General features: G+C 35.5%; 1 protein-coding gene across 8 annotated transcripts in view; it reads right to left on the bottom strand.

Moving 5' to 3' along the window:
- LOC6043934 (rho guanine nucleotide exchange factor 18) overlaps positions 1 to 14,926 on the bottom strand; it is a 30,897-nt gene that overhangs the window by 12,539 nt on the left and 3,432 nt on the right. For 4 of the 8 annotated variants that reach the window (XM_038265782.1, XM_038265783.1, XM_038265784.1 and 1 more), the window contains 11 exons: positions 8,073 to 8,513; positions 7,900 to 8,006; positions 7,656 to 7,831; positions 7,469 to 7,598; positions 7,276 to 7,409; positions 4,584 to 4,655; positions 3,460 to 3,569; positions 3,332 to 3,402; positions 3,214 to 3,269; positions 2,153 to 2,239; positions 157 to 228 (listed from right to left, as the gene is read on the bottom strand). In XM_038265782.1, coding sequence (XP_038121710.1) covers positions 157 to 228; positions 2,153 to 2,239; positions 3,214 to 3,269; positions 3,332 to 3,402; positions 3,460 to 3,569; positions 4,584 to 4,655; positions 7,276 to 7,409; positions 7,469 to 7,598; positions 7,656 to 7,831; positions 7,900 to 8,006; positions 8,073 to 8,513 — 1,456 coding nt within the window. The remainder of the gene's footprint in view (positions 1 to 156; positions 229 to 2,152; positions 2,240 to 3,213; positions 3,270 to 3,331; positions 3,403 to 3,459; positions 3,570 to 4,583; positions 4,656 to 7,275; positions 7,410 to 7,468; positions 7,599 to 7,655; positions 7,832 to 7,899; positions 8,007 to 8,072; positions 8,514 to 14,926) is intronic. The other 4 variants (XM_038265787.1, XM_038265788.1, XM_038265786.1 and 1 more) reach the window with 3 other exon arrangements.

Genomic DNA, 14,926 nt, shown 5'->3' with positions numbered 1-14,926 from the left:
CCGATAAGTTATTTTTCCAAACAAAAACAAACTTTCAAACGTGATTAAATCTTCCGTTGAGTTTTCTTCCTTATTTTTTCCGACTGTGAAGGGGGAGGAGGGTGATTTGTGTGTTCTGTTTTCTGAGAGTTTAAAAGCAAACAAAAAAATACTCACTTTGAGTTGTCATTTTGCATGTTGCCATCGTAATAGTCTCTGGCTTGATCATCGTGGTGCGAGGAACTGTGGCTATAGCAAGCAAATATGTAAACGAAAGAAAGAAAGAAAAAACACAATATGAAAACGTATAAATAAAACTGACGAAAACCAAAACTGAGAGAAAGAAACGGTTCTGCCGAGAGTCGAATACTTGAGTAGTAACGAGGTGGTAGTGGTGGTGGTTGTGGTAGTAGTAGTAGTTGGGACATAACTCAGAAACGAGAAACTCAAGAACGAGAAACAATCGCAAGATAAAACTCATCAACAAGATAGCATGTTCTTTTTGTGTTTATGTGGAGTTTTTACTGAAAAGATGTATGTTTTTTGTTTGAGAGTTCTGAGAGAGACCTGTTTGCTTGATATTAAAAATAGTTTTAGCTCTTTAATCATTCAAATGAGATTTAATTTACAAAAAAATGTAAATTGTATTTAAAAATGTCAACAGTTTTTTTTCTAATTCCAACAAATTAATCGATTTTTCCTGTTAAACTAATGAGTGATGAATGAAATATTTCTTTAGTCAAATTTGACGAACCCTATCAGATCGACATTTTTCTTATGACCGACATCTTAAAGATTTGAGCCAACAACAATTTTGGTGGATTTTTTGGAAACATTTCATCGCATAATTTTAAAGACACATGTCTGTTTGACATTTGGCGAAAAAGTGTCTATCCCAGCCAAATGTTTCACTGACATTGTTTGAAAAAACTTACCGATGAAATGTTTCAACAAAATCCACCAAAACTGTAAATTTAGCAACACGGCTGGTGAAATATTTCATATATCACTCACAAACCACTGAGTATACAAAAACAATTTTAATTAAACAAGATGTTTAATATTTGAAGAGTGTTATTTCTCATAATTTATCAAAAGCAGTTCTTTTCCATAAAGATTTGGTTAGTGTTTATTAGCGCTATGAGCAAAATTTGATGTTTTTGAAATATTTCAAGCAAAAGTACGAAAATCACAAGAAAAAAATTCACCCTTGCATTCTAGGTAAGCTTTGAGTAGTTTTTGTTTTGCGTTGCAAAACCCTGTAGAATTTGACCGCAAAATATACTCAGATTTTTGTTGTGTCTGGTGTGAAAAAAAAAAAAAATTCTGTGTCAACACAAAACAATACAAAAAAGTTCGATTAAAACACGTGATCTGCACAAACAAACGAGTAAACGTTAAAAGTAGTGATGTGGTAGTGAAGGAGTTACGTAAGTCAACAATCGGTGTTGTAGTAGAGAGAGTAGTAGTGGTAGTAGTGGTGCACTTCTGATGACGAACGTAGAGAAATGTGGGTGTTAGTGTGATGATGCCAGTAGACAAAAACAGAGCGGAAAAATGAGAGCAGTTAGCCAAACCTCTACTTTAAACTTTGAAGTTGTTTTTTTTATTCGCAGAGCAACTTTTCAAAACGAACTTTACTTCGAAAACGAAAGTGACCCGCGAGAGTGGGAGTGAGGGGGGGGGGGGGGTGAAATGTTTCACGCAAATCTGAAACACGCGACCAACGCGGAATGCACTGAGAAAATTTACATCGTTGATTGGATGGGTTTGACGACGTGAGTCACTTGGATTTGGAAACTAAACTACTCGTTAGCTATCTACTCGAAGAAGTACTATGTGACAGAAAGCGAAGAGGCAGAGAACAGTTTTGAGTACGTACAGAACTGGCAACGAGGATGGATTTAAATATTTTTTATTGCTCAAACGTTTTACTGAGTAGATGGAAATCGTAATGTTGAGTATAGTGGTGAATAATTGCACTTGTTTTTGCAAGAAAGGGTTGTTATATATGTCAAAAACCGGGCGGGAAGGGAAAACTTTCAAGAAATTCGAGAAACTTTTTGTTGATATCAACGTGGTGATTATATAGAGTTGTATAGAGAGACAGAGACAGAGATAATATATATATGTGAGTAGAAGTAGAGTGAGAGAGAATTTTGGCTAGCGTTACCTGGCGTGAGTTGAAACCACGCCTAACTTGTTTGCGACCAATCTCCACGGAGAGTAGCATCCAGTCATTTTCTTGCCGCTTTTTTCACTGATTGGTTTAGAATTTGTTTTTTTGTGGTGGTCAATGATTGGTATTGTTTTTTTTGTTAATTGTTTTGTTGGTCAAAGTTCACGCGATCAATATTTGTCGATTTGCGGATTGGGGTTAGCATTAATAATAACAAGAATAGAGACATGGTGGCTTATTATTACCGTGATTTTGGTTAATGATTGTCTCACACAACGGAAGAGTGTTTGAATAAAATGAAACAAATGAGAAGTTGTATTGTTTGTAAACAAAATAAAACCGAAAAAATATATGTAGATCTTATATCAACTGACTAATATTAGTGAAAACTGTATACAGGTACGATTAAACGCTGAATGAACAAAATAATTACTGTTTCTTTTTAAATAATTCATTCATCGAAACAAAAAAAAAACACATGTCATGATTTAGAACGAAACCCGATAAGAAGCAAATCAAAACGACTGAAGCTGAAAGCAAAGTTTTGTTAAACTCATGGAAGCCGTAACACAAACTGAAGGTCAGTCAAAAAACGCAAACACAACACTTGGCGCTTCACAAAAGTTAGTATTGAGTAGTTTGAAAGGAACATAAAAATAAAAATAAACTGGTTCCATGTAACACATTCATATCATGGCAGATCATTCGCTAGTTATGGCAAACAAATGCAAGTTACATAAGCGTTCGAGTAAGTTATCATCGCCAGTAATATCTGGATGCAGTTTAGGGTCCTTTCTAGTTAGAACAGTACTGTTTAATTGCTTCAGCGCGCTCGTTCGACACTGTTGACACAAATCGCCCCTTTCGAACGCGATTTCGCAACACCGTTTGCTGGTTTATCATGATAAATATGTTTAAAAAAAATACTATCTAAGTTTCGATGCAAGTACAAAAAATGTCAATCTCAAAAAACGAAAATATCATTATTTAATGCAAAAGTTAAACGACAGCTAACAAATCTTCAGTAAACGGAAAAATTTAAATCGTTCATTTACCTGTTGGTGGAGTTCTTTTTGCTGGAGCTCGATTTTGGCTGCACTTGGAAATATTTCTGAAACATTTCAAACGTCAGTGTCAGTGTTGTTGAGCGAAACCCTCCCCCCATCTAGTTACCTTTGCAATTTTAGCCTTACACTCCACGGCATGCTCCTTGTACGTGGCCAGATTTATAACCGCGCCACAAGCTGTCAAAAAAAAAAAGTTTAATGAACTTTGTAATCAAACTCTAACTGAAAACTTACCGTCACATGTCGAGTTTTGGCCCTTGGTTTTGTTTTTGTCCTTTTTCTTGCGGAAAAACAGTGAGCCTCGTTTTCTGCGCTTTTCCGGATGGTCGGTGTAGCCTTCGCTGCTGTAAAATTGAGTCAAAATTAAGGTTAACAAAATCTGCATTTGATGTATTTGAAATATTTCAGCACCAAACAAATTTCGTTTCCCTTCTAAGAAGATGCCGTTTGTCTAAGCGATTGACATGTGAGCGACGTGATTGAGATCTCGTGAATAAACACAATCGCAGTTCATGAACAATTCTAGCAGAGTTAGAATACGGTTGTAGCTTTGAACAAGATAGAGATAGTTTAGTCACAGCAGTAACTAGATGATACAATAACAAAATAAAAATTAAGGCAGTTTGTTCCATTTAATTTTAGTTTTGTACAAAATTTTCATTTTATTTGAAAATACCCACCAAACAAAATGACAAACAACATTCTTTTAAAATCAGAGTCTTGTAGACAACAGCAGTTTTCCCATCTTCAACGTTTGGTGGATGTAGAATAAAATATTTCCCCGTCAATTTTGACAGCACATATCGGTTCGACCGCTGTCACAACATTAGATCGACATGGTTTGTCAAATTTGGCTGGTGAAATATTTCATCAATCTTCAACCAAACCGTTGACGATGGGAAAGCGACTTGGGCGACCATCGTCCGGCAAAATTTCCCACACAAAGGGTTAGCAAAACACACAAAAAACACAAACACAGAGATGATGAATCGATGAAGTTGGTTAGTCGAACCCCACACTAATACAGACAAACACAACCCCGGAACGAGTAAACTCTCAATGGAAGACAAAGAAACACATGGTAAAAGAGGATGTATTTTGTTCCGTTCAAACTATCGAATAAACATTAAAGGGTAAAAGAACTTCTGGAGGCGTTATTAGTTGTAGATCTACACGTTAGACAGAGGGGAAAGGGATAGAATTGACAGGAAAAGAGGACAGGATGATTCCAATATTTTGACAGTTTCAAGAAGTGATGAGATTCTCAGGAACGAGGGAATCATGAGAGTATGAGAGCAGCTAACAGGTTAGCGGAGAGAGAGTGGGAGTGAGAGAGAGTACAAGCAACAAGGACTTACTTTTTGTCTCTCACACAAAGTAGTGACCGATCGTCGTGGGTTTCATCTTCACTGTCGGAAAGATGCCTTGAACTAGCGGTAATGGAGTGGATATTGGTTTTGTTTGTTTTTTTTTTTGTTTTTAGGCGCGTGTGGTTGTGTATGTGTGATCAACAGGAGAAAAAGAAAAACGGATAAAAAAACGAAAACACATAAAATTTAAGCACTAAGCTAGTTGGTTCAACTCTGGTTGGATGTAATTTTTAGGTTATATTTTTGATAATTTCTGTGCCAATTGGGGACGATTCGGCGTTAATGCAGTCGTTGAAACAAAATAATAAATATTGGGAACTCAAAATACTCAAACCACTTTTACTTGGACATTGACAAAGTTCAATCAAAGCACTCGAATACAAAAAAGTTCATGCGGTTTCATCCTCTTCTTGGCGCGCAAAAATCGCTAGCAATCAAAAATATAATTCGTAAAACGACGTGCACAAGCTGAAGGACATCAAAAATGTTGGTTCTTATTATATTTACAAAAATCAGATTCATCATTTTTAAGCAATTATTTTTATTAGAAAATTAAATATTCGATACATAAAAAATAAACAAATAAAAAGGAAGTTTCCGATCTTCAACTAAGCCATGAAATGTTTCACAAATAATTTGATTTTATTGATTTGAGCATTCTAATCATTCTAAAGAGTTGCATTGTTAGTTAAATTTTCTTGAAATATTTCGAACTGTCAAAAATTCACCAAAGCATTTGCCACATTTATCACACAAAATACTGTGGTAGCAAAGTATCCACCGCGATCCACCGCGATCACTTTTTGACAGTTCGACGCCAACGAAATATTTCAAGAAAATTTACCGCGGTTAACCAGAATCAAATTAACAATGCAACTGAAATCTTTCTACCCAATTTGACATTCTGGTGAATTTTTTAAACGTTTCTTTTGTCAAATTCACAAATGACACAAGCCTTAAAATAATGATCGATGAAATGTTTATTTTATGAATAATTGAAATGGCCAGATTAATTATTATTAAGTATTTTTTTGTGTTTTTTTTTAAACGTTATACCGAATGATTTAATACTTTAAAAAACACCGAAGTTGTATTGCATTGTAAAACTGCCAAAAATACCAGTAAATACTTTTTTACCACAAGTTTTATTGTGCTCAATGCGGTAGATAATATGGTAGATTTTACTAACGAAATATGTAAGTAAATCAACAACAGAGGGCTTTTGTTAATTTGATTTGGTCAACCGCGGTGGATTTTCTTGAAATAATTCGAACTGTCAAAAATCCACCAAAGCATCTACCGGTGGATACTTTTCTACCACAGATTTTTGTGCGATCAATGTGGTAGATGCTTTGGTAGATATTTGACAGTTCGAATTATTTCAAGAAAATCCACCGCGGTTAACCAAATCAAATTAACAAAAGCCCTCAGATTTACCGAAATTTGTTATACAATGCGGCTCAATATTATCAAAGCTTACTCTTGAAATATTTTAGTCATCATGTGTTGTTTAACTGACATTTTATAGGGATTATTTGAAACATTTCATGACACAAATTTCGGGACATTAGTCAGGCTGACATTTTACATAGAAGTGACGAGCTCCGCCAAAATTTTTACCGGCATTATTACATTTAAAAAAAAGTTTCAGAAAATTTCACAATTTTTTATGTTTTACAACACAGCTGTAATGAAGGAAAGTGCCGTATTGTTAAACTGAATCGTTTATTCTTTGCTAAATGTCGCCCTAGTCGTATTGTTAAACATACAATTTTGGTGGAAAATTTAATGGAACATGTCAGGCTGACGCTTGACGAATAAGTGTCAAACCCCGCCAAACTTTTCACTGACTTGACATGAGAAAACTCACCGATGAAACGTTTCCATAAAATCTACCACAATTATCAGTTTAACAATATACCTCCTAGTTGCATTGTTCAACTTAAAGTTTTAATGAAACATAAGGTCCTTATCATTTAAGTCAATGTATACAAAAAAGGTTTTACCTTCGGTATATTGTTGAAAAATAAAATACAAATACAAATACAAATACAATTTTGGTGGATTTTCTGGTAATATTTCATCGCACAAATTTATGTCAGACTGATGTTTGGCGATGAAATGTCAATCCTCGCTAAACTTTTTACCGACTTTGCACCAGAAACCTTACCGATGAAACGTTTAAAAGAAAAAATCTACCAACATTGTAGGTTTAACAACACGGCTCCTGAATTGGGCCACTAATGTTTTGCGATGAAATGTTTCAAAAAAAAATCCATCAAAGTGATAAGTTTAACAATACGGCTTCTAGAGTCGAAAAAAATAGAATGAAATAGTTCAGAGCTGACTTGTCAAAATGGTCACTTTGTCAGTCTTATAATAAATCATAGATGGAGAAAAACTGGTCACTTTGAAGTTTAAAATTGCCTTAGATTGTTTAAAATTACGAGATTAAAAAAAAACATTCATGATTTTAATAAATATTTTAGTTTTGGAAAAAAATATTGCAAAACTAAAAGAAACTAAAACTCATTCAAATTCACCAGTATGTTTAGCTCCAATGAATACAAAGCTTGCTTTGTTCACAAAACAAGTTCAAATGACCCAAATTTAAAAAAAAATCTGCTCAAAGCTTTCAATTTTTCTAAAAAAATAAACCAATGAAATCTGGGACACTTACGGAGTGGCGTTGTCCTCCTTGGCACCTTGATTGCGAACCGGCGCAATCGACGGCGTCGAGATGCTCTTCTGCAGCGGGATCCGACAGACCGTCGGGGCCAGGTTCCGCTTGGCGACGATCTTCTCAAAATCGCGCTGAAATTAAACCGGGAAAATGTTAAGCCTAAGTCAATGAAAACTTGCGAGGATCTTACCGCCAATTCCGCCTCGTTCAGCGAGTGCGTCGATATGCCACCGGTACTGTTCCGGCTGGTTCGGTTGTGCAACCTCTCGGCGGCTCGCAGCGATTCCTGCTCCTCGCTGTCCAGGCTCGACAGGCTGACACTGAAACAAAAACACAGTTAGAATTTATTAGAACTTGCGTTGACACGCTTATCCTACCTCTTGTGCGACGACTTGGCACACTCGGTCAGGTCCTCGATCGCCGTCCACGACTTCCGCCGGTCGGTGTTGAGCCCGTACATGGTCTGCTGGTGGGGCCAGATGCCGCCCGGGTTCGAGATGGTCAGATCCGGCAGCGACGGGCACGACGAGAACAGCTTGTTCGAGGACAGCGTCTGTCGGGAAAGAGTTATACCGTGTTAGTGTCGTAGATCTAAGAAGGGTAAGAGGCGACGGAACTTACCGAAGCTCCGATCAGTCCAGCGCCACCAAAGTTGGTGTTCTGGATGGTGGAGTTCTTCATCTGAACCACACTTTCTCGGATGCATTGCAGGTGGTTCAGCGTGTCCTCTGGAAGGAAAACAAAACGTATCAGTTTAGTCCAAGATTCCACCCAAGTCAACTCTCGAAGCTCACCCAAAAAGTTATACTTGGCCCCCGGGCTGTGCGGGGTCACGCTGATGATTGGCACCATGTTGGCGTGGGGGTGGCCGTGCTGGCCGTGGCTATTGTTGCTGTTGTTGATGGCAACGCTATTGCCACTGTTGCCGACACCACCGCTGTTGCCGAGGATGTTGTTGCTGGTGGCCGACTGCGGGTCGCAGTCACTCAAGCCGGTATCGATGACGATGTCGCTTAGCTTGCTCTTGTTGTTGCACTTTTCCACGATGCTGCTGCTGTAGTTGTGCACGTTGTTGTTGTTCGGTGGCGCTGACTGAAGCTGGTGTAAGAGAAGGTCCTTCGGAGTTACGGCGGTGTTCTCATTGCATTTGAGCAGGCCGCCTCCGCCACCGGTCACCAGCGGTGGATTGCTGGAGCTTAAGTAGTCTATCACCACGTCGCCATCGTTTTCGTCATCTGTTCGGGAAGGGAGGGAATGTTAGTGATTCTGCCAAGTAATGAACGGTGCCGTATCCATGATGTCCCTGAAGCTCGAATGATTCAGATAAACCATGAAATACTGATTTGTGATTTATTTTTGACCTTTTGTAGAATAAATCAAACACCAGAAATTACTAAACTAAAACTAAAACATCACATACAATATAAACGTAAAAAGATCCAAAAATAGTTTTTTTTTAAGACAACAATTAAAAGAAAGGTTGTTAGTAGAAAATAGATTTTGTTTTACAATAAACAAGATCGTATTAGGTAACCGAAAAACCAACCCACACAATATAATATCAAACTTAATATAGATATTTATTTGAGATATGTACCATTCGAATTAACAACCACAGGTCTTAGCGGTCCCTATTCCTACTCGGCCCGAGGCATCCGAATCCTTTAATGGAAAGATCATGCAAACCTTGATTCAAACTTATTTTTATACCAAGCACCCTTACTACCCCTTGATTCATACGGGTGACTTATGGATTTCGAGTCCAACTGCCGACCAGCAACTCAACCGACTCCTTCACCTAGAAGGACTTCCTACACTTGGAATGACCTCACAATCTTACATGGTACTACCAAGTGTTTGCTCTGCGGTTCCAATTAAATATTATCTTTTTGAATACTGAATAAAAACAGTTAACATTGGCGGACGGCTTACAAACTTTGTTCAACATTTGAAAAAAAAGGAAAATTTAACAGAGACCAGGCAAACTGTTTAAGTGAGCAATGAATCAAAAAAGTGAATTTGTAAAAAAATGTTCGAGTTTTCCGAAAGTTCTAGTAATATTAAAAAATAATATCATATTTTGTTGTGGACACTTGACAATTTTTTAAGCAGATTAATGATTTCCTGGGGGGTCCCTATTTGGGACCTACTACGGACCAACTCATTGTGGCAATTTCTCAAGAATATTTCTTGATTTTTTTATAGAACTATAAACAAATGTGAACATTAAGGTATCCCTTTCCCACCTTATGTCAATGTTTTTCAATTCAATTCATTTTATTTACCGCAATAGCAATTTTACAACTTGTGTGAATGGCTGGTTCATAGAGATTTGGTGTTCCTTGCAACTATTTCCTTTTCGTTAACCGCTTGGTAACAGAAGGTTCTTCAAATGCAATTAAACAAAAACTAGGGAAAATTTGGCCAAAAAAACCTAGTGAGATCGAAACTTATGTCAATGTCCATCGGAGTAGGCGGGATACACTCAATGTTTACATTTGTTTATAGGACTTAATCAAAAATAAAGTCTAGAGTTAAACCATAATACAGTCGACACTCTGGTTGTCAATATCCAAAGGACCATCGAGGAAGAGAAGCATAAGAATTTGTTCTCTTGTTGATAACCAGCTATGGAAGAGAATCATGGCGACGTCCAGCAAACAAAAACAAACGAATGTCAAACATTGAAGGGTTCGTTTCTCTAGGAAAAATATATATGCAAGCCATGGGAAAGTGAAATTATTGACAAACGGAAGAGATTTTTAAAAGCAAAAAGAGTTTAAGGGGCCCAAGAGCAAGAGAAAATATCGAGGAATGAAGAGAATCGAAGTATGCAGTTTGAAGAGACTGCAATATTCATCGGTACATGGAGCAATATTGATATCGACAAGATCGACAGCCAGAGAGTCGACTGTATGCCATTTGCGACTGATTATCTCATGTGAAAAATGTTAAAAAGTATTTTGATGAATTTTGGTCCTTAAAAACCATTTTGCCATCATTGACTAAATTTGTTATTTCAGACCTGAAGGGGTTAACGTAGTTTTCTTAAAACTTCAATAGTTTAGTTACTATTCAAGGTATATCGTTAAGTTTTATTATGTGGATCGCAACATTTTAAAACTTCGACACTGTTGTTCATGAAAGGTTATTAATAGGCTTAGTGATTTTTCACGTTCGAAAATTGCAAATTTCCCGGGAACCTCCGTTTCAAAACACCAAATTTCACGCAAATTTCACGAAACGATAAAAATGTTTAAATAACTTTGAAATTTTTGTGTTTAAATCACAGAAACTACTTTTTATGCTTCATTATATATCAATAAACAATTAAAAATTTTAATAGATTTGAACGAGACACAAAAAATATCTCCTTATTTTCAAAAAAGGTCCACCTAGTTTATGGATGGGCTCTATATATATTTTGAAATAAAATTTAGGGCATGCGTAATCTCATTTATTGAACTGCATTCTTAAACATGCGACTAACAAAATCAATAAGTTTTTGCTGATTTGCTTTATTTTATTGAATTTCATATCAAAGCAAGATTTAGAAATCTCGTCCAGCAAAAAAATGAGTGCAATAATTTTATTTTTTGCGACATTTGACACATTAACATTTTTTAAAGGTTTTTATCTCTTTTTACAAAATGTAAATTTTAAATCAAAAGGCAGAAATAATATAACTTGTAACGAAATCGACTTTTAATTAAAAATTAAAAACAAAACAAAAAGTTCTATTTTATCTTTCACAAAAATCGTCCACCCAAATATTCCAATGTAGTTGAAATTTAACAGAACTCAGAAAAAATCTGTAATTTTTTTTTAAGTTGATTTCAAAGCATTCATTTTATCTTGAATTAAACAAAGCTTGATTCTTTTGATTGCTTTTAAAACTATATCTTCCAAATAAAATAGCAGTAAAATTTGCAAAACAGCGAATGAAAATATTACTAAACTTAGTTTATTTAAAAACTGAAAAATCTGAACAATTCTCCAAATGGTTCATATCAAGTTTTTCAATTAAAAACTTATAAAAATTACTTCAATAGTCTACACTGAAATAAAAAAAAGTACCAAATTCATTTATTCTAGGAATTTTGCCTCTTTTCCTTGTTAAGTAATCGGGTTTTTTGGATTACTTAATAAGGAAAGGAGCCAAAATTCCTAGAATTTAGGAATTTAGTACTTTTTTTTTCAGTGTATGGATAAAATATTTATTATGTAATTATTTTGGAAAAAAAAATTGAGAAAATTGATAAATATTACGAGTTTCACGCCGTCTACGAAATCGTCAGAAATCACTAAAACTTCACATTTTAAGTTTTATGGACAAAATAGTGTTTTTTTTTGCACCCAATATGGATGTCGTCAATTCCATGGCTGTGAAGTCGGAGTCGGTGAAGTCGGATTTTATGAGCTGGAGCCGGAGTCAAAAATTTCTGGTAAACCAGGAGTCGGAGTTATCTATTTTACAGATCAATTGATTTTATTTACCGTAATAAACATTTTACATCTTGTCTGATTGGTTGGTTCATAGAGATTTGGTGTTCCTTGCAACTATGTCTTTTTCATTCGCCACTAGGTACCAGGAGGTTCTTTAAATGAAATTAAACAAAAACTAGGGAAAATTTGCCCAAAAAACCTAGTGATCCGGAGTTTTCTAAAATTCAACACAATTTATAAACTTTGTATTATCCAATATTTTTTCAAAAAAATTCAAAATTAGTTTTTTTCTCAAATTAAATTTTTCCTAATACTTAGATAATAGGAATCAAATGATTTCCTGAGCGTTTGAGTGTTAATCCCACCTTCCCGGGACCGTTCCAAAACAAAATGTTTGAAGAAGTTGGGGCAATCGAGACAGGAAAATTTGAAAAAATAGGTGCAACGGCCTAAATTGGTAAATGGTCCAATATTTGTAGAACAGCTTTGGCCTACTGATTTTCAAGTCTTCGTAAAATTTTGTTAGTTTTGTTTTTAACAGGTTCATCCAAGGTTCAACAATCTAATTACTACTTGTTCTAGTATTACCTTTAGATATGTTAGGCCGGTGAGGAATGTTACCCAAGCAGCATTTATTGTTGCCAAGCCTTATTTGCAACTAATTCAAAACAATCCAGAATCGCTGTGGCAACATGTACGCAACACTCCTGGTGACAAAAAAAGCGCACGACAACAACGCGATTGGCAACAATAGCCAGATAGCTGTGAACGTGTTGCGGCAATGTTTCCTATGCGATGCTAATTTTTGTAGGAGAAATTGATGGTGTTACAACAATGTAACAAATATGTTGCAAATAAGTCACCATTTAGGTGAAATTTTTGGTTGCTTGAAATCAAACGTGCACCCGAAATGATTTCAAGCGCAACAAACTTCTAATTAATTTCTCATTAAATATGTTTCCGCTTTGGTTTCGCTACAAAACAAAAATGGATAAGTCTGGAAAAATAAACCTGTCATATTTTTCGTCGATAACAAACAAAATTGATTTTCTTAAATGTATAGAAGGTCTATGTCTTTGGCCATTTCAAGTTTACCGAGTAAAATTGCATTCAACTCATGATTTTTTGATGCGCCCTCAATCTTTTTAAAATTTGTTATCTTTTTTTGGAGCCATTTTAGTATCAAAATTAAAAAAGTTGGTTAATATATCTGAAAATTATCTGAGCATTAATACCAGCTACGCAAATGTAAATTTTTTATCAAAACAATTTACAAAATGGGTTTAAATAGCTGAAAATTGATGGTTAAATTATGTTTTCCAATCTACCATCATGGCGCTTTGTATACACAGGGGTGTATTCAGGAATCTTTAAAAAAATAAGCTGTATGAAAATTGCTGTTTTTATGCAAAATCAATAATCTAAAGAAAATTCAAATTTGCTTCACAAATCATAATTAATTTTGCTTTTGCTTGAGTATTTTCAAAAATTATGTTAATTTTTGTAAATTTTCGATGTACCGTACCGCAAAAAGTTTTTTTTTTTGCTAAAATTGTTGTTTCGTCAAATCATCCATTTTTGAAAACTAATGATTGTAAAACTACTGGGCTCGCATCTTGTTGGGGGCCCAGAAAGTGCGCGGTAGACAGCTGGAAACTGAATTGTACAATTTAAACTCTTTTGAAGTAGTTCTGGTCTTCCACTATTCACTTCCAGTCTCCGCCAATACAGCATACTGTCCACTGCTTTGATGCTCCCCCTCCGATACCCGGTCCTATTATTAGGTACCGTAAACTGGGGTGACTTTGATAGCCCGGGGTGACATTGATAGAAATTTGATTTGGCCACTAATTTTGATACATCCAATGTAACAGTCACATTTTTGCATATACTCAGACATACTCAAAATTCTCAAAAATGTTTAGATATTAATTTGACGGGCATTTGAAAAACCTATCAAAGTCACCCCGGGCTATCAAGGTCACAGTTTTCGGTACACAAAAAGAGTTTGCATAAAACCATAGAACATTCACTTCCAAAAGTCATGAACACAAGGATAGTCCCCTATATGGAGAGGCGAAATGTTACTCTTAGGGTTCCAATCGAACTGTCAAATCGGGGATCCAATCGAGCAACAAGACCGTGCAAGAAAAAGGTCAGAATCAATTCAAAATAATTTTGGCCAAAAATCGAGATTAATAAAAAAAAAAATCACAAACATTGTAAAACTGTTGTTTATAATCTGATTGTTATTGTTATGTTTGTGCTTGTTCGATACAAGAAACGTGCCAGCACCAAAGAAAAACTACAAGTTTTCCAACCTTAAATTTGAATGACTTTGTGTTTTTTCCCCAGAACATTTCACTTCGCTTTATAGTGGTCGAAGTCACCCAATTCCAGGTAAACAAATGAAAAAAGCGTCTTAGTAACCAGTTTCGTTAGAGTGCAAGAGCGAGTGCTATGATTGAACGCGCAGTGACATTCCGTCAGTTGTGTGCTATCTTGTGACAACGACAATTTAGTACTTTTCGAGAAAATCGATTTTTAAAGTTTGTTGGTAAATAATTTCAAAATTATGAATGATAGAGCCAAACTTTTTGAAGCAATCGGTTCTTATACTATCGCTTAACAAACATCCAAATTTCAACTAATTTGGTTACACCAGTTAAAAGATACAGTGAATAATGTAAACAAAAATCTGAAAAGCACGTGTCACAAGTGTGTTTCGAAAGTAAAATTTTACTACGTGTCACAAGTGTGCACAGAATTCCCATACAAACTAAAATAGGCTTTAATCAATAGTTTAACTGACTTAATCAGTATATTTTCAAAAACAAAAGGTGTCACAAGTGTGTATTGCGATATCCGGGAAACTGAAGCGAGTTTCCAAAATCGGGTTAAAGCATCTTGTAGTGTTTGTTAAGTATAGCAAAACGTCATCATCAACTCATTTTCGACCAAAATGGTCTATGTCACAAGATAGCACACAGCTGACGATTCGCTAAAATAGCATGCGTGCTAGCCGCTCACCTTCCCTTTCCTGAACCAGAACCAACAGTCAAAAAATAAATAAAATTTACAATCCATAGCCATAATGGATTACCGAACAGAATAATGCCAATCTTAAAAGTTCTATGATTTTTAATGTGTTATTTTTATGTTCGATAAAATATTACTTCATTTTAGGCTATAGCCCCCAATA

The sequence above is a fragment of the Culex quinquefasciatus genome, chromosome 3, assembly GCF_015732765.1.
Source record: "Culex quinquefasciatus strain JHB chromosome 3, VPISU_Cqui_1.0_pri_paternal, whole genome shotgun sequence".
Lineage (NCBI taxonomy): Eukaryota > Metazoa > Arthropoda > Insecta > Diptera > Culicidae > Culex > Culex quinquefasciatus.
The sequence above is the reverse complement of the archived record's forward strand: the minus strand, read 5'-3'. Positions and strand labels throughout refer to the sequence as shown.